The sequence below is a fragment of the Rhodamnia argentea genome, chromosome 7 (genome assembly GCF_020921035.1).
Source record: "Rhodamnia argentea isolate NSW1041297 chromosome 7, ASM2092103v1, whole genome shotgun sequence".
NCBI lineage: Eukaryota > Viridiplantae > Streptophyta > Magnoliopsida > Myrtales > Myrtaceae > Rhodamnia > Rhodamnia argentea.
In genome coordinates, this window is record NC_063156.1 from 10,740,581 (window position 1) to 10,766,191 (window position 25,611).

Genomic DNA, 25,611 nt, shown 5'->3' on the forward strand with positions numbered 1-25,611 from the left:
TTGTATACTTGTTAAAAGTATATGTATAGACAGATTAATGTATCATGCAATGTCGACAGCTGGCAAACCGATGCGCATGATAATCGTTTTAATTGTGTTAAGCCATGTCGGGTGACATACTTTATTATATGTGTCGTTTTGTCGAGACAGTTTGGCTTGTTTATAAAATTTGTCGTATTCATGCTAGCCGTATCCCTATTACACCCTTATTTGGACACCACACGATTATCAAGACATGGCATCGTATGCTAAATTTCAAGCCACCAAAGGCAAGCTCGGCTAGGGCATCGGCATCGCCAGATCTCGCTTGGGCAAGCCGAGTACACTGGATAATCAGTTGTTAATGAATATATCACTGTATTATCATGTGTAGAATCGAGATCTCCAGCTTTAGTGAAGGTAGTCATGCTTAGAACTAGTCCAAGCTTTCTCATCTTTCCATCCAAAAATGCCTGGCCATATGCATCTTTCAAGTTTCTCTTCCTAAACACAGTTCACCCTCTATTACAATACAAATCCATGCCTCAGGCTATTACTTTCATCGACAAAGCGAAGAACGGACGAGGTTAATACTAGCTAGACACTTCTGATACTTGTCTCTCCTTCAAAACTTTAACGCACTTCAATTTACTTAAGAGAACATATTCGTCATCAGGCATTTGCATGTATCGATGTATGATGAGGAAGTTCGTCCGGTAACCTTCTCTGCCAGCCGTGTGTACTATACTAAATCTTTTTTTTTTCTCTCTCTCTCCCTACCAAACATTGGTGCATAATCAAATTAGAATAACCATAATGCGGACTTCCGGGAGGACTAAGAGCCAAGATAGATCATAATTCAAACTTCATGTTTGCTAAACAATTCAACAAAAAGAAAAGAGGCATGAGATCTGACCGCCAAACGTTTGTAAAAGCGACAAGTTCGCAGGAGCACACATTATGCGGAGAACCAAACATGGACCAACTACACGAAACCAACGAAGTCGAATGGCAAAAGTCTAAATCATTACCATCGAAAGTTGACCCCCACTGCCTGAAAAAAGCAGAGCACACCCCAAAATTTCTCATTTCGCAATAATTGGGGGGGACTAAGAGGCAGAATTCGACGAGAAACATTTATATATTACGGATACCTGGCAAAGAACATATAGTTTCACCCCCCCAACATATGATGTGGATTCCACAAACTGCCCTTCTTTTCCAAGGCACAAAAAGCTATGCACAGTAAGCAAACAAAGTACTAGCAACAACGAAGCATGCCCGTTCTTAACGCTCATCTACAAAATTGATATATTAAGTGACATATGGCGACAAATGGAAATTCGAAAAAAGAAGTCAAGGGCCTTCATAATTTGGCGGGAGACTCAGTGTTGGAATCTGACTTCCCCAATACAAACCAATTGTGATAGGTCAGAGCTTTTTAGTGTTCCTCCCATTCAAAACTGTCCTCCTCTTTGTCCACCTCCACAGATGTGCCCCCCGGCCCCTACATAGCTCAAACACCATCCGGACGCACCACCTCGATAGCGTCCATGTCTATGTGGCTCGGTGCGAGGACTGCTAACTCGTAAACGCTCCGAGCTGCCAAATAGGACTCGGGGATCTGATTTTTGCGGCACGCGACGCGTGCCACACCCGACTTTTGACAATTATGTTAAAAGAGTGAGGCTAATTTGACCAATTGCTGAGAAGGGTCTAGAGAGATTTGGCGCCCCTGCACCGAGCACGCAATCGTGCGTCGATGAACATCCTGGTGGTCCATTTTAGTGAAAGCCATGAGCCAATGCCACAGCGAAATCGGTGATCATTTTTTTCAAAGGATTTTGAGTTTTAGCTTCAAGGGTTGCCATCAAGAGAATTTGATTCTCAAAGAAAGTGACGGGTTCCAAGGAGATAAGAGGCCCTGCCAAATTGCCTTTCAAAGCCAGCCCTTGTGACAATCACGTGGCCCAGGACCCCACACTGTTCTCTGTTTTCCTCTGCTTCAGCCACCAGAAGATGCTGTCTGAGCCAAAAGATTTTCAGGGACGAGAATGTTTGGCACAGCATCTCAGACATGATGCTACAAGATCAACAAAACCGACGAGTTTAGTCAGGGATGTCTTACATGTTTGGGCTAAAAAAAACAAAGCCTGGAAAAGCAGGAAGGGTTTCATTATCAAATCCTTTTTGGGCGAAACAGAGAGATGTCTTGATGGGCAGAGAAGGGGGAATCCCATGTGATCTATAAGTACCAACAGAAAATCAGATATGACTGATTTCAGAGCAAGGAAGATAGTGCTAAGATCTATTTTCTAAAATTTGAGGACAGGAACGTTTGGTAAATCATGTTTATGGTCCCCACTAAAGCAGGTCCCATCCATTTAGTAGGCGTTTTCCTACAATAAACACACCAAGTAAACCTCAGGAGAGATTGCAAAATGTTCATCCAAATGGATTCAGCTCCTCGTGTGACGCTGTAGGCTCGTGTATTCGATCAATTTGGCAAATAATCTCGTATTTACTGTACCTGGAGTTTGGGCAATGAGATCGACAGGCTATTTCACGATACGAATTCAGACTTATCAGGAAAAGAGCACTCCACATATCTTTTGATATATTTATTTGTCATCCCTCTCTTATCTAGAGATGCATGGACCATCTGAAAAAAAGGAGAAACCAGAACTTCAGAACGAAACTCCCTTTTGAAAACAACGTGACTAAATTGGGTCCAATACAAGTAACGAGCCTGACACTACTCCAGCGAGAACCACAACACAACACAAGACAATTGCAACACTGAGTTGCTCTGTAGGGGCCAGCCCGCCAATCACTCTCCCACAGAAAACTGGATTCTATGCTATGCCCTTCAATCTGACGACACTTCTCAAGCACTTAGCAAGTTGAAGAGGAAATGAAGGAAAAAAAGCACGCACGCGCACACACGTGGAGGTCAAGCACATGTAGAAGTATTGGATTTGAGAATTTTTGCTCCAAGTACAAGCATCTTCTCATTTGGTAAATTAAGTTCTCTCTCCTCTCTTATATCCATCTGATGCCCAAAAAGAAAGTAAAGAGAGCCAGAAAGGAGAAATTCTCAAAACGTTGTGTACATAGTGTCAGTGTTGGCTAAGTCTATGGTCCCCAGGAGACATCCGGCTTTTGGGTTTGGACCGGAAAGCAAAAAATCAAAACCGTCCCAAGTTAGACGGCCGACACCTGTTGCATTTTCATCCAACGGTAAAAGATTGTGAGGGGCATGGTGCCGCCGGAGACAATAGAATCACTCTTGTGTACCAAAGTCACAAAGTCAATACACTTGTGGACTATTGACCATGCAAGCATAAAGCCTTCCCTTTATATTCTCCTCACTTCCTTTATTTCCCTGCGCACTTCTCACCCGTTCTCTCAAACTCCTCCTGCCTCAGACCAAGCAGCAGAGCTCTCTCTCTCTCTCCCTCTCTCTCTCTCTCTCTAAAATACTTTCAGAGAAAGATGGCTTCAAAGCCTTCAGCCTTCCTGAAAGAGAACTTTACATTTCACAGGATCATTCTAGTCTTGCTCCTAAGCTGCACACCAGATAGCACCGACCTTTCTTATGATTCTTCTCCTCCTCAGGAAATTTCTTCTTCCTCAGTTCCATCAACACCTTTATCACTGAGAACGCTTCCTCTAGATGGACACTTCAATTTTGAGGGAATCCAATATGCAGCGAAGGACTTCGGTGGTAGTTACTACAATCTACCTTTCGCGGTCCTCCACCCGAAATCAGTTTCCGATATCTCGTCGACCGTTAAATACGTTTTCGAATTGGGGTCTGCTTCAGGGCTGACCGTCGCCGCGAGAGGCCACGGTCACTCCGTCCAAGGCCAGTCCCAAGCCCCCAATGGCGTGGTCATCCATATGGAATCGCTCCGACTGCCAAAGATGCAAGTCCACGATGGGGAGTCTCCCTATGTGGATGTTTCGGGTGGTGAGCTATGGATAAACATTCTGCATGAGACTCTCAAACATGGTCTCGCACCAAAATCATGGACCGATTACCTGCATCTCACTGTGGGAGGCACTTTGTCTAATGCCGGAATAAGCGGGCAAGCGTTCCAGCACGGGCCTCAAATTGACAACGTCTATGAGCTAGAGGTGGTCACAGGTACTTCTAATGAAACCTACCAACTCCCTCCCTGCCGTAATAAACATAGCATTGCTCAGCAAATATTTAAAATGAGGAACAAGACATTCATGAAATATTACAAGGGTGCTGCCCATTTCAGAAATATATAGACATGGTTATGATAGAGAAGTCAGAGAGAAAGTATAGCAAGCATAACACTGCCTGGAATAGCTGGGGTTGAATTGCAGCAAGTTTTGGATCAAAGTAACAGCATTGATGATTATTGACTCCTGCGGTAACTTTATGCAGGTAAAGGAGAAGTGGTTACCTGTTCGGGGAAGCACAACGCTGATCTCTTCCATGCTGTTTTAGGCGGTCTAGGACAATTCGGCATCATCACCAGAGCCAAAATATCTCTAGGAGCCGCGCCAGAAAGGGTAAGAAATGTTGCCTTGTTTCCCTCTCATGTCTTCAATCGCGCGATCCTAATACAGTAGATTATCCGTTGAATTTCGCAGGTTAAGTGGATTAGAATGCTCTACCATGACTTCTCCATGTTCTCCAGGGATCAAGAGCATCTTATATCTCGCAAGAATACCTTTGACTACATCGAAGGATTCGTCAATATCAACAAAACAGGCATCCTCAATAAGTGGAGATCTTCCTTCAAACAGAGTGATCCGCTTCAAGCCAGCCTGTTCAAATCCGAAGGGAAAGTCCTATATTGTCTTGAGGTGGCACTGTACTTCAATCCCCACGAATCCAACGTAATGAGCAAGGTAGGAACCCACCACAATGCTTGGTATATTACTTGTATACCAAGCAAATGTTATTGCCTGTAATGAAACATGCTAATCCTGTCAAAGCGTAATGCAGAAAGTCGACGAGCTGCTGTCTGAACTGAGTTATATACGTTCGACGCTTTTCACGTCGGAGGTTTCTCTTGTGGATTTCCTGGACAGGGTGCACCTGTCCGAGATGAAACTCCGAGCAAAAGGATTACGGGATGTTCTACATCCATGGCTCAATCTTCTCGTTCCAAAAAGCAAGATCAGTGACTTTGCTAAAGAAGTCTTCGGCAATATTCTCCAAGGCAACAGCAATGGCCCTATCCTCATCTACCCGGTGAACAAGTCGAAGTAACCATACGAAAATTCCTAACACTACTAATATTGCTTCTCAAGTATCGAGGTTTTACATCTGCCTCTTTTTTCTGTCTTACAGATGGAACAACAAAACCTCCTTGGTCACCCCAGATGAAGATATCTTCTACATGGTGGCATTCCTGCCATCTGCAGTGCCATCAGCGTCAGGAACAGAAAGCCTAGAACACATTTTAGCCCAGAATGAGAGGATCAAAAGCCTCTGCTCTACAGTGCTTCTTGGAATAAAGCAGTACCTTTCCCATTATAGCACCCAAGAAGAATGGCAAACTCACTTCGGCCCTCAGTGGGAAGTGTTCGTCCAGAGAAAATCGGAGTATGACCCTCTGGCTATCCTTGCTCCAGGACAGAGAATCTTCCAAAGGACAAGTCCAAAAGGACAGTGGACTGTGTACAAGTCACGTAAATGAACATCGGGTGCATCTTCCAGACTCGTATTAACAGAATGTAAATCCAGATAAATCAATTTAGCTTTCTTGCTTGACGGCAATTGTAAAATAACTAGCAAACTCAGCTATTTTTTTTTTCCCTATGGCAAGCAGTGATATCTAAAGATGTTATTGCCGTTGTCTTGTTCCTAGAACAATTAATAGTCAGACCAAATCAAAAGACGGATCAAGAGACAATGAATATCCGCAATGAGGTGCATTTCAAGTAATCCTTCTTAAAAAAACCACAAGTGCCACGTGTAAATACAAAAGCTCACAAAGAGACAATAAAGCATGAGACCAAAATGGGAATCCAGGAAACTTCATCATTAGTTACTTATCACATGCCGGTATAGCTACTCTATTTTTCAAGCTTCTGATGTGTACCTTCGGTCCAGCCCAGACCTGGTCTTGATACATCCCTTTGTGGTCCTTCGTAATTTTGGGCCTCGAGTAAGGCTTCTTCAAAGTCTGTGGAATCACTTGCTACTGGGAGAAGACTACTTATGTCGTCTCTTGCTCCAAGACCTCCAGCACGAGCAACATCATCCGGGCTTATTGACGCATCCATATTCACATCGCCCGAAGTTTCGATATCCACTAAGCGTGCACCCTGTTTTGCAGCATCCCGTTCTTTCTTATCCTTCATGTTAAAAGGAACAGAGTTTCCTGCAGAGCTATGGACATCTTTGGACCCATCCTTGACATCAAGTTCAGACTGAATGGAACCAACTGTGTGTCCCAATTGACTGCCATCATTCTTCCCTTTACCAGGAAAAGTTCAAAGATTCCATTCAGTAAATAAATCGCTAGCAGGAAGTTACCTCAGTGATAGCCAGGCATAAAGAAAAGAAGCAGCATGCAATCCAAGAAAAAGATGAGTTTGAAAATGATGAAAGCATGCACGATTCCATTACCATTGGTTTAATTCATAATTTCACCACCAGTTAATTAGGGACCCGTGGCAGCAGTACTACATATTTCTAAAGCTCGAGAATCTCGAAACAAACTTCTTTCCTTAGGAAACTTCACGAATTAAATAAGCTGATAATTCCAAGAAGTTTCATTATGCAAGTTCGGCAACGTTATTGTAGCATAGCAGAGGGAATTTGCGACAACTAGGATAAAAACCACAAATGCTTCCTAATGTACGTTCTTCTCATGTACTCTCCTTGTAGAAATAGTTTAAATAGACTAGAATTTCTTCAACACACTACCTTTAACTCTAAAGAACATTTACTCATCTCATCCTAACCACAAATCCCCCCTACACAGAGAGATTGCCACTACATCACCATATTCCTTGCGAAATTAGGTGCAAACCGCTCCTTTTGTAAGCATGACCAACCTATTTTCTTTGGAAACTGATCTGCTCAGTCTAAGAAGGGCCCTAGACATATTAACAATGCTATGAAAAATGCTACCAGGCTAATCCAGCATAAGCAACATGAGATAAAACTCACATAACATGTCACAGTTGTCTTTCTCTGTTTCTCCCTCCTTTTTTAGTGGTTTTTGAGAGAGGCCCCAAAAATCTAAATTAAAGATATTTTATAGAACCGAAAAAAAAAAAAAAAAATCTACCTCCAACTAAACCAAGTTCTCTATAACACATTTCAGGATATATATATACACACCATTCCCCTTATATCCAACACTTTTACAGCTACTCTGGTTTACTTTAGTTATGATATGTCGTGCCAATCAATACTATCCTTTCCTCTGCAGTCAGTTTAGCTTTCTGATATAGCAATGGCTCCTCCTAATCTAGTTCATCAATACAAAGAGAGTCAAAAGAATTAAACCAACTGACAATTCATGAAGCGTGATATAATAAGCACCAAGGAAGAATACGTCGTGGCACTAGTCCACATGGAGGGGAAAGTGACTCACGAGTGCTGAGTAGACAGCCCTGGAGCTAACAGATGGAGTACTAATTTGGAGGCTCGCTCCAAATATGTCGGGTCATCTTGTTACTAAGACAGCTCAAGAAAATAGGAGAAGGATAAGATGCATAATCTTACCGTGCAAAACTTCCTCCATGGTCCTTAAACTTGCAGATATATCAGAGCCAAAAGATCCTTGACTTCTGCTCTCTCTTTGCACCGTTTCCCTCCAACCACTTCTATCCTAAAATGGCCCAAAAATAAGCCACCACAAAAGACCATCCAATACTAGAAAGAAAGGGCCTGTAAATCTAAGTATGGCGTTGAACCCAAACGCATTACTGAAATGAAAGGCTTCAAACACCAAAACCAACCCAACCTTCCCCCCCCCCCCCAAAATTCCCGTTGCAGTAAAAGTCAGAAGCAAAATGGCAAAGATCAAACCAATAAGCAAAGGTGAAGAATCGTCGATTTACCTTTTCTATAGTTTTTTCCTAAAGTGAGAATGTTTGCCCTATCCCATTTCAACAAACTTCCCCTATTCATCCATTTGTCTGAGGCTCAAGAGCACACTTAGCTCCATCTGTTCGATTATTATGCAGAATGCACATGATAGGGGACTAGAAGTGGCGGGCAAAAGCCCCACTCAGCCACTCAAACCCCAAATGAAAGGATTGGATGTGCGGGGACGACCCAAACGAAACAAAAGACAATCGACCAAACCCGTGGAGCAAAACTGAAACTCCGCGAATCACTCGTAGAGCGTGTGGGCCTGTGAATGATTCCGCGACGGGAAATTCTCCCAACACCCGTGAATCCACAAGGCAGTTCTCCTTCGGCTTGATACTTCCAAGACGGCGCACACCATTACACACGCACACACATGCCCCTCGCGAGTTCGCTACCTCGTCAGCAGAGCAACCACGCTCGAAACAATGCGAGGAGGAGTAGGAAGAGAGAGCCGAGACGTTGCTCGTTTACCTGGGGAGATGGGGTTGGTTTCGCTTCGTTCCATTTTGTTTTCGGGGACGGGTCTTGTCTTCGAGCGGGTTGGGTCGTTGGAGAAGGAAGGTTCAAGAATGGAGTTGCGTGCGTGGATCGTGCTCTTCGCGGACACTTGTCCCCCCACCCCCCGGCCATGGAACGAGGAGGACAAGACTCTTGCGTCGTCTGTTGCGATGCTGGTTTGGAATGATTGGGCGGGATGTCCTTCGGAAATCTTCGCCTGAAACCGGGTTCATCGGATGAAGTGCATCAAAAGCCGTTGATCTCGTAGGTCTCGATGTGCGGCTCATAAAATCAACGGTTCTCTCCGTGCGCATGAGTTTGATTTTATGCGTACCTCTAAATGGTGGGACCGCAGCACAAGAAACACAGTTCCGTTTACCTACGTAACTTTATTTTTCTATTTTTTTTTACTTTAAAAGTAATTTTGAAATCACTTAAAAAAAGTAAATTTTTAGAATATAAGTGTTGCCTTACGCGCTCAGCTAGTAAATGTTACCTTAACATGGACTAAACTTTTGTCTTTTTATGAAAATAACATTCACTAAAATTTTCTTAATTCGATTAAACTAAGTAAGTAATACTTAATTAATCCACTTTGTACAAACAATACTTGACGGCTACACAAACCGACAAACAAAATGCTGCCGCAAAAATCGGAAGCGTGCTATTATAGTTGTGCACAATCAATTAGAAAACTAAATCGCAATTGAGACGGATTTGAAGAAGATTTTGGAAAAGAGTGACGAGGTGCACTTCGAAGAAGGAGTTACATTTAACCGCAAGTGATTCGGTGTGAATTCTGGCATTCTTTTTATATTAGAGTGAAATAAAAAAAAAAGATTGTGATGAAATAATATTCTAAAATATGAGCAAAATGACCGACATGACGTCGTAATAAAGTTGAGGAGATTAGATCGAATCAATTGAAAATTCAGAAAAGGAACAATTCAATGATCGCATCGCACGAAGTGAAAGCCGAAAGATGGCATGACACGTTAGACCAAAGTTCGGAGACTGCTTATTGTGTAATTCTTGTCTAACGAGGGCATTATAATTTGCAATTTTTCCTTCTTCCATTTAGAATTTTAGATACATTTTTCCGGGTCGCCGTTGGAAACGCGCAAAAAGCACGGAAATTCAAAAGTACTTCTCCGTCGCGCGTGTTGTTCCCTCACTGTCTCGTCAGCTGTCTGTCCGTCTCTCTCTCTCTCCCCCCCTTGCTTCGTAGCCAAAGCATATGTGCCCTACCAGAAGGACGATATAGCTCCATTTCACGCCACCGCAGGCCCAATCGAGGACGAAGGTGCCGAGATCTTTCTCCCTACCGTTTTGGATACCGCGTTAGTCGGTTTGCTCGATCGCGATTCCGAGTCCGCCGCAATCGATCATGCCGCCGCCGCCGGCGATGGGCCTCCGCTCCCCGGCCGCCTCCGCCCCGCGGAACCCTAAGCCCGAGTTCCCGCCGTTCGCCTCGCGGCCGCCGCCCGGCCCAGCGGTGACGGACGGTTCCGTGGGTTCCGGAGGCGCCGCCGCTGCGGCCGCGTGCGGAGTCGGCGAGGGGTTCGAGCCCGACGCGGGATCGGCGCGGACGAGGCGGCCGAGGCCGAGGCTGGTCAAGGTGAGGAGGCGCTCGGAGGCAAGGGCGGCCCCCGTGTCGGGCGATGAGGTTGGTTCTGTTCCTATTCCGTTTCGTGGGGAGTCTGATGTCAAGAGCCGAGTGGAGTACGGTGGTGTTGTTAATCCATGTTCGGAGAATACTAGGTTAAGCAATGGTGAAAATGCAACTGGGCCGGAGGTTAAGTGCTCCTTTGGGGATGTCGGTTTTGTATTTGGTGCTCCTCGGAGAAGTTTCCCGCTCAATATGGACATTTCAGCGAGTGGCACCACTGCATTTGTAGGTGAACCGGCTTCATTTGATAATGACGCAAAGGGCTGTAGGAAGTTTGAGAGCGTGGGCTTTGTGTTTGGTGCCAAGCAGAGAGATTCGGAATTGAACTCGGGATTGGAAACTGGAAATTCTGGCAGAGATGCTCAAAAGTCGGTTTCCGGAAATGAAGCAGAAGCGAGAGCAGATTCTGATGATTTCAGTCATGTTTGCAATAGCAATAAGACTGCTTCAGAGCAAAATTTGAGTATAGGGAAGGGCGGATGTGGTGGAACTGGTCCATTTTCTTGCGTTGAGGAGAATGGCAAGGCCAAGCTGGAGACCAAAGTGCATGCTGAAAATGCAGGCTCTTCTTCCGTTTTTTATAATGTATATGGCCTTGAATCAGCTACTGAAAGGGAACAATCCTCTGACAATGTAAAAGAAGCTGGTTGTAATGATGGAAAAGCCTCCAGGAGTAATGATAATGCACTTTTTGTATTTGGTGCTGATCGTGGCCAGTCAACATCAGTACCAAAGTCGGAGAAGGTAAACACCAGGAAAGAGCGCGAGCTTAAGGAGAATGGGGAGGCAGGCTTTGTTTTTGGCTCCACAGGGTTTGGTTTTGGATCAAACCTGAACACCAAAACAAAAGAATTCAGGGAAAATCGTGAAAATCCAGAACTCAACGATGATGGTGATTCTAAATTAGTGACTCAAGTGGAGCCCCAGTGGCTGGAACCTACTGAAGCTCTATGCAATGAGGGTCACGGTGATGGCCTCTTTGTATTTAAAGGTAATACCGAAAATATTTCTATTCAATGTAAAAGACGGGAAAAGAGTAGCAATGCAGAGATGAGAATGAAAGGTGACAGTTTAGGAAAGAGGAGCAGTGATCCAGATGAACAAATCATCAACTTGGGCTCCAATAACATGGAGAATAACAAATCGGTATCTGCTGGTGCTGGTGCTGCTGGTAGCAGTTGTACATTAGATCTTCTGGGAAGTATGCAGAATTTAAGCATTGAGGATAGACGAGATATTCGTGGTGCTAACAATGGGAATAACAGCACTGACTCTGAAGGTACATTTATTTTTGGAAGTGGTCCATGTGTTTCCAACTCTTTCCATGGCAATTTGGCAACTCCCGTGGGTCAGACCAAAAATCCAAATTTTGATTCTGATCCTGCAGAGAGTGGGAGTAGTTTCACCAAGGTTGAAGAGGATCAATTCATACTTAAAAATAATATAAATTTTGCTAGTGAGTCTACTGGAATATCTAGCCACAAGCCATTTATATTTCAAGCTGGTGTTAGTGAGAGTTCTCACATGGCTCAGAGCTCTTCTAATCCAGTGAATGATAATACCCTTGCAGAGAATTTAGACAATAAAGAAAAGTTTAGCTCCATGAGCACTTTGGATGGTTCAGGGGCATCTAATGGAGATTTTAGGGTTCCTGAGTGGGATCCTTCATGCTTCAAAGCAAATTTGTGTCAAGATTTGAAAATTGAATTCAATCAAAAGAGTAGACAAACCAAGTATAAAAAGTATAAGAAGAATGCAAAGTCAAGGCAACCTTCTAAAGGAACGCTAACTACTGAAGAGAATCATGTGCTGGCTGAAAGCGATTACCATGAAATGGCGCAAGCTTCTGATTGCTATTCCCCCATGGATTTTTCTCCTTATCAAGAAGCTGCAGCAAACAATCAGTGTTCCGGTCAGAGTTCTTCGGTGACATTGGAAGAGTCCATTGCTGTCAGTAATGAAAATGTAACCTTGGCATCAAGCTCAATGATTCCTACTACAGATGGACATATGGGTAGTACAATGGAAAGACTGGTCAGTGATGAAGGTAATTCGAAGTTTGGCGAGACTGTTTTGGGTGCTGAAGCTGCTCACTTCAAGTCCAGCAGTGATCAGCCCTGTAGCACCTTTGGGGCTGCCGTTGCTTCAGCAGAAGATGGAAGTGTTTTCTCAAAAGCTGAGAATCATGCTACTGACTATATGAAGCAGTCTGCATTTGCTTTTAATCTGGATGAAGTAGATCGTAAAACTTTTGCCTTCTCTGCATCATCCTCTGCTCAGACTGGTTTACTGGACAGAAAGCGATTGCGTAAAAAGAAAATTAAAGTAAAAAGTGAGAATAGTACTTTTGTTATTTCTCCATGTCCAGGTGCCAGGGATGGATCCTTCTCAATGCAGCTTCCAAACTCTTCTGGTACTTCTTTCCCTTCAGACACGAAGCAAGGGCAGGAAGGACATAGATTGTTTCAAGAGAAAGAGCAGAACATATTGAATTCAAACGGAAATGTCATAAATGGTGAGACCAATTTATCCTCATCTGCTATGATCCAAGAAGCCTGTGAAAAGTGGCGACTCAGGTACCTTTGATCTTATGTTGTTTTACTTGAAATGGTCATCTCTGATATGCTGGATTATTTGTGTAAGTTATCTTGGTGAAGGGTGTCCCTTGACAGGGTTATTTGTTTTGTGTAACAGGGGAAATCAAGCTTATAAAAATGGGAGATTTTCTAGAGCAGAAGAGTATTACACAAAAGGTGTAAACTCCGTTCCTTCTGGTGAAGCATCAGGATGCTTCCTTAAGCCTCTTTTATTGTGCTACAGCAACCGTGCAGCAACTCGGATGTCTCTTGGAAGAATTAGCGAAGCCATTGGAGATTGCATTGCTGCTGCTGCAATAGATCCTAACTTCCTCAAAGTTCAAATAAGGGCTGCAAAGTAAGTCTATATACTGTTTTGAATTAGAATATGATTGATTCTTGCTGGCTCTTAACTAGCTATAAATATTCTTCAATATTAATTTAACTGTTTTTGAATTAAGTAGGATCTTATCTTTTTTTGTGCTTTTCTGTGTCAATATTGCTATTGGTTTTACTTCTTGGCAGTAGTTTCTCTGCGGAATAGGCTGCAAGGGAAAAAATGTGTCTATACTTTTCTGTTTTACCTTGGTAATCCTTATTAATCGACATTGTAAGTAGAAATAAAAGCTAGAGACGCGTGGATAGGTTAATTGATTACCAAATGTCTTGTTTGCAAGCAATCTCATTTGTCAGCATCTGTCTACATGAAATTGTACTTGCATTTATTGTTTCTTTAATGGCTGGAGATCTGAGAGAAATATCTTTTACATTTGTCCCCTATATCCTTGCAGCTGTCATCTAATTTTAGGGGAAGTAGAAAATGCCTTGAACTATTTTAATAAGTGCTTGGCAACTGGGGTTGACATATGTTTGGATCGAAGGCTCGTGATAGAAGCTGCAGATGGCCTACAAAAGGCGCAGGTGATACTTGTCTACATCTTCTTGTGTGGCTTTTTCTGTTTCTAGTCTTTCAAATTTATCAATACTTTGGCTTATCAGTATTTGTTTTCTGGCGATTGAATGTTAGTGATCTTCTTCTAATATGTGATTTCATTTTCCTTATTTATCTTGAGATGTTAGTTAGGAGGACATAATAATAGACTATACCTCAAAAATTATATACCAACTAAAGATTTGGGCCTTGCGCTGTGTTTCTCCACGCAAGCCCTTCTTTAAGGCATCTTCCACTGTCCACTGACCTTGTTTAGTGTCACACTTTGAAATATCGCATGGACTGTTTTTGTTATATATAAGATGAACAGTTGCAGCTCATTCCTAGGTATGAGAGGTATGAGCTGAGGGTGGTGATTGACGGCTTTGAGATTCTCGCATGTGGTTGAGATTGATTGCTGAAGTCTCTTTTTGAGCTTTTTTCATCCTTTCAGAAGTCAAAATACGCTCATTGCCACTTGCAATGATTGGAGCATTGTTTGGACTATTAGAAGAGAATGAGTCTGTTTTCTGTCTTCTTGATGCTTGGTTTTTAATAATATGAGAATTGCGGTTAGTATGAAATACTGTGGAAGTGTTGTTCTGTGAGATTGATCAGGTTGAGGATAATAAACTCTCAGTTTGAAGTTCCGTGTGTATCCGCTGCCGTTGCGTGGTATAATAGAACTTGTAAATGATCTTTGGAAACGGTTCTTTGTAGCTGTTGCTGGAGAACATAAGGTGGAGTCATTCTAAGCTGTGGGCATCAAAGAATGAAAGCCTATGTTTTGCCATCTTTCTGATGGAGAGAATTGGTTTAAGGACATGGAGCATTCAATCGTTGAGTTTTTGTTTAATTGAGGAATTATGTGATACTCGGGCGTGCTTTTGGGTTAAGGAATGATAGTGCTTTGTTAGCTTTGCATAGTTTCCAGTGTCATATCATATAGGAGCTCACTTTAATGGTATCCGTGCTAGCAGAAAGTGGCTGAATGTATAAGTCTTTCTACTAAACTTTTGGAAGAGAAGACATCTGATGCAGCAACGAGAGCTCTAGAAATGCTTTCAGAGGCGATATCAATCAGTAAATTCTCAGAGAAACTGCTGGAAATGAAAGCAGAAGCATTGCATATGGTATGTACTGTCTTAACAACTTAACCCACTGTATTTTCTTGTAGTCCAGATTTCTTCCAAGCTAGCTTAAATCTTGAACCATCATCTGCCCAAGTATTTAAAGCATCAAAGAAGTTTCTGGCCGTTCACTGACTTTATTTGGTTAAATGCAGCTTCGGAAGTATGATGATGTCGTGAAGTTGTGTGAGCAGTCTCTGAAGTTTGCTGATAAGAACTTTGGTGCATTAGGTGTGAACCGTTTGTCAGATATGGTTGATTCCAACTGTGGAGGAAACTCAGCTGTTAGGCTTTGGAGGTTTTTCATGATGGCTAAGTCTTACTTTTGCATGGGAAGGCTTGAGGAGGCTCTTGAGTTACTTGAGAAGATTGAGCAAACTGAATGTCATGGTGACAGGTAATGCATCGCTTGCCTTGTTTTGAGTTCTTTTTAGACTTATATAGGTTAAGGTGCTCTATGCTGGCTGTTATGGGCACAACTTAGCAATTTTGTTGTATTTTCTTCCATTCATAGGTGCCTGGATAAGATTCTGCAATCATCAGCTTCAGTATCTTCCACAATTTGTAGGCTGCTAAAGTGCAAGGTATGCATGAAAACGTTCATTAATTTTCAGGTTGTTGATTTTGATTTTTGGATTTGATTGTGGGACTTTGGTGTAAGGTAGTCCTAGTGGTTTATGGTCCTCCAACACGCATTTATACACAACATTAATCATGGAGATCGATGCAGCATGCTTTTCCAAGTGTAAAATTAGCGGCTCTTTTTAGGATTCAGATACAATGGGCGCATTTGGTATTTAGATAATAACTTCAACTTCCATTTTCACCAAAAAGTAAAAAAAGAAAACTTTTGCGCATTCATTTTTCAATCTTGAAAACGTGTTCTTGTGAAAATTGTGAAAGTATGTTGTTCTTCCATGATTCAGGCATTAGCTTAAAATTCAGTGGTTCAGTGTCAAGTTTTATTTTATGCTATCATTAAGCAAGTAGTTGTCTTAATAATTTAGTCAGTAACGAGATGTATAAATAAATGATAGAATAACCTTATAAATTCGGACCCCAAAAAAAAAAACTTATACGTGATCATTTCCGGAAAACCTTTAGTCAGAAAAGACCTGTTAATACAAATGAATGGGAATGAACCTGTTTGACATGTCTTCCCCTCTCCTCCCCTCATCCTCTTTTAGTGATGATTCGTTGGGAACTTTCCTTGTGGCTTCCTTTTATTAACATTTTAAGAAGCTCTTCATTCAGTCGAGCGATGGAGCTTTCTAAGAAGCTCTTAATTTAATTAAGTCGTTACGAAGTTGAAGGATAGGTTTATAACATATTTTCAAGGAAAATGTAAGTGTATCTCATCCTGGTAGCATTTATGTTCGTCCAAAAATATGCCCAAGATGGCATCTTAGCTTCTAATCTAAACTGGATGCAAGTGTCAGAAGAAACTCAATGATGACTCAAGATTCTAGCCAGTGAAGTAAAATGCTTAGAATATGTAGCGTTTTTGTTCATAGCTATAACACCTTTCTATTTTCCCCCCTAGAGTGCAGGAAATGAAGCCTTTCGATCGAGAAGGTATGCAGAAGCAATAGAGCATTACTCTATTGCTCTGTCAAGCAATGTTGAATCACGACCTTTTGCAGCAATCTGCTTTTGCAATCGAGCTGCTGCACATCAAGCTATGGGCCAAATTGTTGATGCCATTGCAGATTGCAGTCTAGCCATAGCTCTTGATGGAAATTATGCAAAGGTTTCTTTCAAACTTGCATGTTTAGCTATACTGTAGCTTAGATCTATATGCGCAACCGGTCCTTTTAGATGACAATGGATCTTGGGAGACTCCGCTGCTTGATAAATAAGGCTGATTTGTCACTAGTTGCACTTGATTGCTCGTCTGATTATCATTTCTGGTTGTACCTGCATACTGATACCTGTGGCAAATTACATATTTTTTATTTGAAAGTACTTTGTACATTTCAGTGGCTACAGAAATTGCCTGTCAACAACTATAACTAGGTGGTAGGTGGCTGATTTGCTCATATATGCAAAGTAAAAGTTTGATGATGATGTAAGACGTCTTCACATTTAAGCAAAGCATTCTGTCTTTGATTTGTCCATCATTTCATATGGTGGCTTGATTCTCGTAAGTCCAGGTATCAAGACTAAATTTCGTGCATGTGATGCACAAAATACTTGGACTCACCACTTTATGCCGAGGCACTTGTTTCAGCAAGACACTTGACACAGATATGGGTACAGTGGCTATTCAACGTTGAACTTGTTTGATCATAGTCCACTATTTTAGGCTTCCATTTTTCCCACCTTCATGCTTGATGTAGGTTGGGTTTTGCTTTCTTTTTTTCTTTTTGTTTTTATATTCCGGCTTTGTTAAACAAAGTGCAAATGAAGAAATAATCTTCATTTCTGCTGATAGTAATCTCTGACCTACTTTTTTGGAGAACAAGATGACTAGATTTTTAAATCCTGTGGATCTGGTTCCGGTCAGATTCACATTTTTTTGGGGTTGTGACCTGCTTTAATAAAGACGGTCTATTTTTTTTAAGGCTTCAACCCAAAACAGGACCTTTCACCTCAGGACCTCCAGATACAAGGCCTCATAACATTCACTCCCAATGAATCTTAAATTGTGAAAACCACCTCTGAACATCTCAATTAGATTTGGGCATATAAATTCACCAAATGATGAAGACAAACCTCAATTGTCTCTTCATGTTATTTTAGATTATGAACTAATATCTTGATAAATTACAACACGGGAGGACTTACATGATAAATCGAAGCTTGTAAAATTTCCAAAGTTATCTGATTGATATATGGATTTCTAACTGTAGCCATGTTCTAATTTTAGATACTCTTGTGCTCTATATTCTGTTCCCACACAGGATGAGTTTTCCTTAGATGTTCAGCACAACTATACCTAATTGGTCAATACTTCTGCAGGCAGTTTCTAGAAGAGCAACCTTACATGAATTGATCAGAGACTATGGACAAGCAGCAAGCGATGTCCAGAGGTTTATATCCATTCTTGAAAATCAATCTTATCAAAGGACTAAAGCCTCTGGCGCATCAGGGGAGCTTGGTAGCAGAAATAATGAACTGAGGAAAGCTAAGAAACATTGGTCCTTGATAGAAGAGGAAGCTAAGAAAGAAGCACCCTTGGATGTTTACCTCATCTTGTAAGTTTTCATTCTTAGATAGTGGAATTTGACTGTTTTGCCACATTGTTGAAGGCAATATACTTTCAGTCTCTCAAAGATGGTTTGCATCACATGAATTAATTTTCTGAACCTTGCTGTACGGCATTATTTTTAACACGCCCAATTTTTTTGGATATTGACCAACATAGCTGACAACCCAATCCCCCAGAGCTCTCTTAAGGTCCTCCATCATCACCATTACAAGGATCATGCTTTGTGTAATCTTGAAGTTTAAAAAGTTAAATGGCATGTAGGTGCACTGTTTAGTCAGCAATGGATATAGAAATTTGTCTTAGTGGGGACAAAAAATTGATCAGTTAGTTGTTTAATAGTTAATGCATTGCTCCAACACCTAAAACTACTATAAGATTTCATATTATATAGGTTTTTTTTGTCTATAACAACTAAATTTTCAGGTATTGAATTGATTTTATCAATATGTGGGGCCAAATTACAATGGAAATATTTAGGCTTCCTCTGTTTCGCGGAAAATGAGTGATTTGAAAAACATTTTTCTAAAAATGATTGCTTACGTAGCTTGAAATAATTACCCGGTGAAAAATGTTTCCATTATCGACAGCAACTTAGTCTAAATATTTTCGTGAACGATGAAAATACTGTTTGTTCGTCCATTTTTATGAGATATAAGCGATAATTTTTTTTGGAAAATACTTTCCAAATCACTCATCTTCCGTGAACCAAACAGAGCTTTACTTTTGACCTAGTTTTATAGTTTAGAGAAATTCAATGAGGCAAGATTTTCTACGAGTTGACATATTCCCAACTTTTGGAAAATGAGTTGGGGTAATAGCTCCCACTACTCAAAAGCTTAGTGTATCCCTCGTTTTAGGCGTGACTGAGTAAGACTGCAGTATCAATAATTGTGATCCAAATCAGTTGGAGTTGACACAAAGATCACGTTATATGTACTTGTCAATTATTCTTGTCTCACTCATTTTAGTGCTGCCTCGTGTTATGCTATGATGATGAGAATTGTAAATTCTGGGGCTGCTTTAATTTCAAAGTTGTGATTGATAGACATTAACGCTTGATGAGAATTATGAATTCTGGGCTGCTTTAATTTCAAAGTTGTGATTGATACGCATTAACGCTACCTGTGAAAAGCTTCTACATGGTTTTTAAACTGTCTCCAAACTGTATGGCAGGGGAGTTAAACAATCTGAAACAGCAGCTGATATCAAGAAAGCATATCATAAAGCAGCCCTAAGGCATCATCCAGACAAGGTTTTGAGTTCATTATACCAATTACTACATTTCTTTCCTCTAATGTTGAGACCTTACTGGCAGAGTTTCATGTCTGTTCTTGTCCTTATTCCTATTTAGGCTGGTCAGTTTTTTGCAAGAAGTGAGAGTGGCAATGAGGGGCAGCTCTGGAAAGAAATTGCAACAGAGGTTCATGAGAGTGCAGATCGTCTTTTCAAAATAATTGGAGAAGCATATGCAGTACTATCAGACCCCCCAAAGGTTTGTTTTCACCTATTTGAGGACTCTAATTGGAGAGCATGTGGATGATCAGCATTTTGTTTGCAGTGTTAAAGTGGATAGACGTCTTCTGCATTAACATTACCTAGATGCTTACTCTATGTGTTCATATTGTTGCGTCTTGGTGGACACCACACTTACTCTGTCACCTATAGGGAGGATTTTTTGTCTGAACTTTTGAGTTTCCCTTTATATGCTGACCAGAGTACTTGAAAAAGGAGAAGAGGATAGTTTGCATTTGAGCAAACAATTAAGAATGTCCATATCAGACAGATCGGGGATATATCTGCATGTCTTCAATTGTTATGATCTTCTTGCATTGGATCCCTGATCTATATGGGTTCCAAAATGACGACGCTTTCTGGCTGAAGAGTGATTGTCCTTTTGCTAAAGGGAAAATCCAACGAGAGATGTCCAATGCTGTAGTTTATGGAGGGCTTTAACTGATTTAAAATTAATCTGTTCCACAATAAATCAATTTTATAATCTTTTGAAAGTGGCTCGTTTCTAATGAGCCATTTAAGTAATTGTGACAACTTATTATTCCTTGGAATAACACTGCATAAGTACAGTGGCTTTTTGCTAAAGTAGTCTAAATTGAGCTTTATTTTAGTAAATATGTCAACTATTGTTGCTTTTTGAAATGACACTGCTAAGTATAGTGGTTTTATTTCAATAGAAACTGAGCTTTTTGGTATTCGAAAATGATGGGCTACATAGTTTCTAATCTTTATCAGTACTTTATGGAAGTCCTCCAATCCGGGGACATCAGCTGGCATTTAATGGCGTATCTGGGCATCTGAGCTTTTTGGTATTCAAAAATGATGGGCTACATAGTTTCTAATCCGTATCAGCACTTTGTTGAAGTCCTCCAATCCGGGGACATCGGTGGGCATTTGATGGCATATTTGAACATTTTTTCTAACTCACAATATATTTTTATCCTATTTATAGCGAGCACAATATGATCTGGAAGAGGATATAAGAAAAGCCCCCAAAGAAAGCAGTGGATACAGCAATTACTGGAGCCCCTCACATTTCCAAAGCTCTCCCTTTGAGAGAGGCTCCAGCAGGCGGAATTGGCAGGAGAATTGGTACACCCATGGTTATTCACGCTCTCGATGGTGAGAAGCATTTATAGTTACTTTGGAACCTGGATGGGATATACTTGAAAGCAGTCGACGAGAGCAATCACACTCAAAGTTCCACCAAAGGTTGTTGGAGAAATGATGGAGGTGGTCGGGTCTAGAAACTATTGAGCTATGACTAAGACGATCATAGCAGAGATGGAACTCGCTGGTTTAAGATTTGCCCATTTCCTCTGCGGACGCTGGAGATGGCCACCGTAAGGTACACGGTGCACCTGTGAAGACCCGAATTATGTACCTGTCCAATCTTGGTTCTTTTCCTTCTATAATATCATAAAATCATTGCAGGAAACGAAGTAATCTGCAGTTGTCTTATTTGCTTGGATGGCCAAGCTAATGCAGGGTCTGGTAATTTTTTGGCTTCCAGCCTGCATCATCTTCTTGCCTTGTAGTTTAGGAGTCCTGTTTCGGGGGCATCTATTGATTACTTGTACGCATCATGACCTTCGTGATATCTTATTTATAATCGAAAGTATTCTCTAGTGTGCATTGTCCCATTCTTCATCGTCTTCGAGCCTCGCCCCATTGAATTTCTTCTCTTTCTCATGGTTTAAGATAGCGGCCTCTTTGCCTATAGATTTGCCGGCATATATGCACGGCCCTGGTTCGAAATGTTTTGTTGAGAGGATTATTGTTCAGTACATTCTCTAGGTGAACGAGCATGTCTACGAGTAATGCATCGGAAATGATCTCTGTTTCCCTCTCATCATTAGCTTTTCTATTATGAATATTCTCATTTCTCATTGACCTCCAAATTTAAAGTTCATCAAGAAATCGATTGGCATGGATGTGGGTGCATTTTCGAAACAGGTCGTTGGCAGATACTTATGCTCTGTGTTCCCCTTCTTTTTGGCAACGTACGGATTAGTGGATTGGACTTCTTTCATCTATGTGGGATGAAATGGCTTCACTACAATTTAGCCTGGATTTGTTAAGATACAATAAAATTAATCTTATTATCTCTTAAGTAGGTTCTTTTTTTCTTTTTTTTCAAAGTATAGATCTCTAAAGCATGCATGTGATCATGTGTTATAAAGTTTCTTAAAGGGACTCGTTTATTAGGCTAGAAGTGAGATGACGCGTTTTTAAGTTAGACACGATGGGAGAAGTGTCGAAAAAGTCCTAAACTCATTGTCAAAAAAGTCCTAAACTCATTGCATTGGTATCAATTCAATTCTAAGCATTTAATTGGATCAATTATGTTCTAAACCTTTTTTTGTACGAATACCAATTGACTTTATCAAACCAATTTTGGCTAGAAATCGTTGACGTGATTATCCTACATGACGTAGTCGGTGATGACGTTGATATTTTTAATAATATTACAATAATATTTTTATTTTTTATATAATTTTTTATTGTAATTTATGTTTTTTCTTTTTGCCTTGTAGCTGGGGGTTAGCAAGGACCGCCGGCCGGCCACAAGCGAGGGCTGGGATGTCCTTGCTCTATCTAGGCAAGGTTGCGCGATTTGGGCATCATGGCCTCGCCTAGATCGAGTGAGGGCATCGCGGCCCTCGCCCGAGGCTAGCAAGGGCCTCGGCGCCCTCGCCTAGCCCACATCTAGCGAGGGCATGGCGGCCCTCGCCCGATTTAGGTGAGGGCCACGCGACGCGTTTGCCTTAGTGGTCAACAAGGCCACTAGTTGACCCTCGCCCAAAAAAAGGAACAAAAAAGAGAGGAAAAAAGAAAACTAAAAAAACAAAATTCAAAATTTTATTAAAATATTATTAAGTCATTGCTTGAGGTCCAACATGGCACGACTAGCGTCACATAGTAATTTTCGGCCAAAATTGATCCGATTGACTCAATTGGTACCGATACAAAAATATTTAGGACTGAATTGGTACTAATGTAATATATTTAAAACTTTTTTCCTATTTTTCCCTAGAGACGATAGTAATTGCACGGATACTTCAAGCTATTATATGAATGGTAATGCTTAAATATAGAAATTCAATCCAATTACCTATTTAACGAGTGAATATCCCATGTGATATTTTGGAGACCCATTTGTGTTTTTATCGATCATATGACATGAATTCACGCACGTCAACTTGGTTGAGAAACAATCTATCTTATAAACCAATATCTTAGATCGAGTGATTAATTTTCTAATAAAATATTTCATAGGATGGTTAAATATTAAATTGGATTTTTGAATATGAATATCTAGACTAATTGTAATTTTACCATAAACATCAAAAAACATAAAAGAAAAGAAATAGAGTGCAGGGGTCTGAAGTAAAATGAAAAGAAATGATACCACTCCCTCTACCTGGGCCTAATTCTATAAAATAATAATAATAATAATAAACCTCAACCTTTTTGTCTAATCTCAATTTTAGGCCTAACTTTTTTATTTAAAAAATTACCAATTTTTACTTTAATATCAAATCTACTCACATGTCCAAAAAAGGCCACTGATTTTTTCGAGATTATCAACATTAGATGGCTATTGTCATTCCATAAGAAACTGAAGGTGTTGATGAATATGTAGATTCTGACAATGATCTTTCTAATGGCTTTGATGTGGATAATTTCGAAAAAATAACAAAAAATGTAATGGAGATAAATTTGGAAGTAAAGTGGAAGTAGGCTGATTTAAAAAAAAAGGAGGGGGGGGCAAAATTAATAATAAAACTAAAGTTCAGATATTTTTAGGCCACTAGGCTGTCCAGCTGACATAATTGGAAAGAAGAAAGAAACAAATCATCAAAAGCCCACCTCATCCCAGTGAGAAAATATTAGGTACAGTGTGAGTGTAGCTAGCAGACAATTCATTTTAATGGGAAAATTATCTAAAAAGTCATTTTAATTATGTCAATTGAATCTTAAATTTTTTAAAAAATTTTCAATTTAATTATTGATGTGGACGTCGATTTTTCTACCTGACATGATCGATGTTGATGTAGAAAAATTTCTTTAATTTTTTTAATGTTATTTTATTATTGGCCTGCCGAGGGGTGTCGGTCACCAGCGAAGGCCCGACAATCCATGCTGGCCACTAGGCAAGGACCATTAAGTCCTCATAGGCAGCCAGAGAGAGGTCCCAAGCCCTCACCCAATGGCAGGCAGAAGTCATCAGGCCTTAATTGATAGACGACGGCCCCTTAACAGGACTTTACAAGGTTTATGAGTGAATTGACCAAATACAATAGGTAAAGGACATTTTAGACAATTTTTCTCACTTTATACAAAAGAGAAATTGTGAAACTTGTTTCAAAAATTGGAAAAAAAAAAAAAGACATCACCAAACCAATTATAATTAACTTCTAGTTAGCTTCATTTACTTATCATGCATCCATTTGTTTAATTACCGTGATTACTATTATAATAACAAAATTTAAACTTATCTCTATTATGGTTTTAGAGGAAAAAGGCAAAAGGACACTAAGAGTGCCAATATTTGTGTACGGCACTCACTTTAGTGCAAATAATTTTTTTTTACCAATTAAATGCCAATTTTTTTGAAAAACGGTTATTTCGGTGCCAACTCCGGTGAGCTTCGTTGGAAATTTGACGTGGCATCTACATGGCTCGCTAGAGCATCCTAGTTAGCCAAAAAAAAAATTAAAAATCAATAAAAAAATTCACGTAATATAAAAAAAACTAAAAATAAGCTAAAAAAAATTAAGTTGCAACGCCAAGGGCTGCAACTGCAAGTTTGTTTGTTTGTTTTAGTTATTTTCCTTTTTACTTTTAATTTTTAAAGATATTAACTTAATTTTTTAGTTTAAAAGTCCATGTGGTGACCACGTGGACTGAATTTTAAAAGAAAAATTGCCATGTGGATGCCATGTGGACAGGCTTTTTAAAAAAAACTCCACATAATATTAACAAAATTAATATAAAAAAATGCCACGTGTACTGTTTCACTGGAATTTGCACTTAAGTGATCGTTTTTGGACGAAATTGACATTTAAGTAACCATTTTTTTTCCGATTTGGCACTTAAGTGATCCAAAAAAATATATATTGGTGCTAAAGTGATCGACATACACAAATATTGGCACTCCGGATATCCTTTTGTCGAAGAAAAATGAAACCCCACTACTTGAATTGCCAAATTACGCATAAAAAATTGCCAAATTTGCTATTTTTTGCAAATCTTATTATTCTTGTTTTGATAAAAAGCAATACATTTAATAAAGATTGAGTTTTAGAAAATAAATATTAGGAAATACTCATGAAGACAGACAATCTCTTTGTAATTATAATTTTTTAATGTAACAGATTCTTATAAATTTTTTTCCAAATAATTGTATTGGGTTAGATAAATAGCAGGAATGGCAGTAGAATGAAGTGTGGCAGTCGAATGCAAAAACTGTAAAATCATGGGAAAATAACCGAAGAGGTCACAATCACCCTTTCACGATTCTCATCCCATTTGGTTTCATTATATAGAACTAGGATAATACAGTGCCCATAAACGGATTGATGGAAAAAATAGTATAACGATCGTAATAAGTATAGTAAAAGTTGAAAAAAAAATGATAAATCACCAAAACGATCACTTTCGATTGCTTTCATAACTTTACCATAATAGGTTGTCTATCTATCCGTCTATCTATTTATTATCATCATGAAAATTATTGTTACCCTCATAAAGCTTAATATGTTGTCCACCATTTGACACTTCTTTCCATATCATAACTATCTTCACTTTTATAGACTGATTTTGGCCGTCCGGATTTCTAGGCCGGATAGAATTAGATATGATAGGAGAAGAAATCCAATGATTTTTTCATATCCTATTTATTATTTGGTGAACTGTGAATTTAAAATTGGAGAAGCAGAGACAAAGCGCAATTGAGATCAACTCTGTTTTGTTGAAACATCATAATGCTTTATAAATTATC

At 40.1% G+C, this 25,611-nt stretch overlaps 3 protein-coding genes across 3 annotated transcripts; 2 read left to right on the plus strand and 1 right to left on the minus strand.

Moving 5' to 3' along the window:
* Positions 1–3,060: 3,060 nt before the first annotated feature.
* LOC115737633 (cytokinin dehydrogenase 1) lies at positions 3,061–5,819 on the plus strand. Its single transcript, XM_030669839.2, has 5 exons — positions 3,061–4,129; positions 4,400–4,527; positions 4,609–4,869; positions 4,967–5,229; positions 5,315–5,819. The coding sequence occupies exons 1-5, from the start codon at positions 3,475–3,477 to the stop codon at positions 5,661–5,663; spliced, it is 1,656 nt and encodes a 551-aa protein (XP_030525699.1). The 5' UTR covers positions 3,061–3,474; the 3' UTR covers positions 5,664–5,819.
* Positions 5,820–5,884: 65 nt separating this feature from the next.
* LOC115737637 lies at positions 5,885–19,247 on the minus strand. Its single transcript, XM_048281821.1, has 3 exons — positions 19,217–19,247; positions 7,706–7,812; positions 5,885–6,446 (listed from the first exon to the last, which is right to left on the minus strand). The coding sequence occupies exons 2-3, from the start codon at positions 7,722–7,724 to the stop codon at positions 6,043–6,045; spliced, it is 423 nt and encodes a 140-aa protein (XP_048137778.1). The 5' UTR covers positions 7,725–7,812; positions 19,217–19,247; the 3' UTR covers positions 5,885–6,042.
* LOC115737632 lies at positions 9,760–21,221 on the plus strand. Its single transcript, XM_030669837.2, has 11 exons — positions 9,760–12,820; positions 12,939–13,178; positions 13,612–13,741; positions 14,732–14,884; positions 15,037–15,278; positions 15,396–15,465; positions 16,425–16,631; positions 17,843–18,078; positions 19,266–19,344; positions 19,444–19,584; positions 20,557–21,221. Exons 1-11 carry the CDS (start codon positions 9,963–9,965, stop codon positions 20,728–20,730), a joined length of 4,530 nt encoding a protein of 1,509 aa, XP_030525697.1. The 5' UTR covers positions 9,760–9,962; the 3' UTR covers positions 20,731–21,221.
* The last annotated feature ends 4,390 nt before the right edge of the window (positions 21,222–25,611 follow it).

Excerpts from the sequence above, each read along its gene's own strand:
- LOC115737633 (XM_030669839.2), top strand. The coding sequence starts at position 3,475 with ATGGCTTCAAAGCCTTCAGCCTTCCTGAAAGAGAACTTTACATTTCAC. Across the intron at positions 4,130-4,399 it reads TGAGCTAGAGGTGGTCACAG|GTAAAGGAGAAGTGGTTACC; the intron begins GTACTTCTAATG and ends AACTTTATGCAG. Across the intron at positions 4,528-4,608 it reads TAGGAGCCGCGCCAGAAAGG|GTTAAGTGGATTAGAATGCT; the intron begins GTAAGAAATGTT and ends TGAATTTCGCAG.
- LOC115737632 (XM_030669837.2), top strand. The coding sequence starts at position 9,963 with ATGCCGCCGCCGCCGGCGATGGGCCTCCGCTCCCCGGCCGCCTCCGCC. Across the intron at positions 13,179-13,611 it reads GTTCAAATAAGGGCTGCAAA|CTGTCATCTAATTTTAGGGG; the intron begins GTAAGTCTATAT and ends ATATCCTTGCAG. Across the intron at positions 14,885-15,036 it reads AAGCAGAAGCATTGCATATG|CTTCGGAAGTATGATGATGT; the intron begins GTATGTACTGTC and ends GGTTAAATGCAG.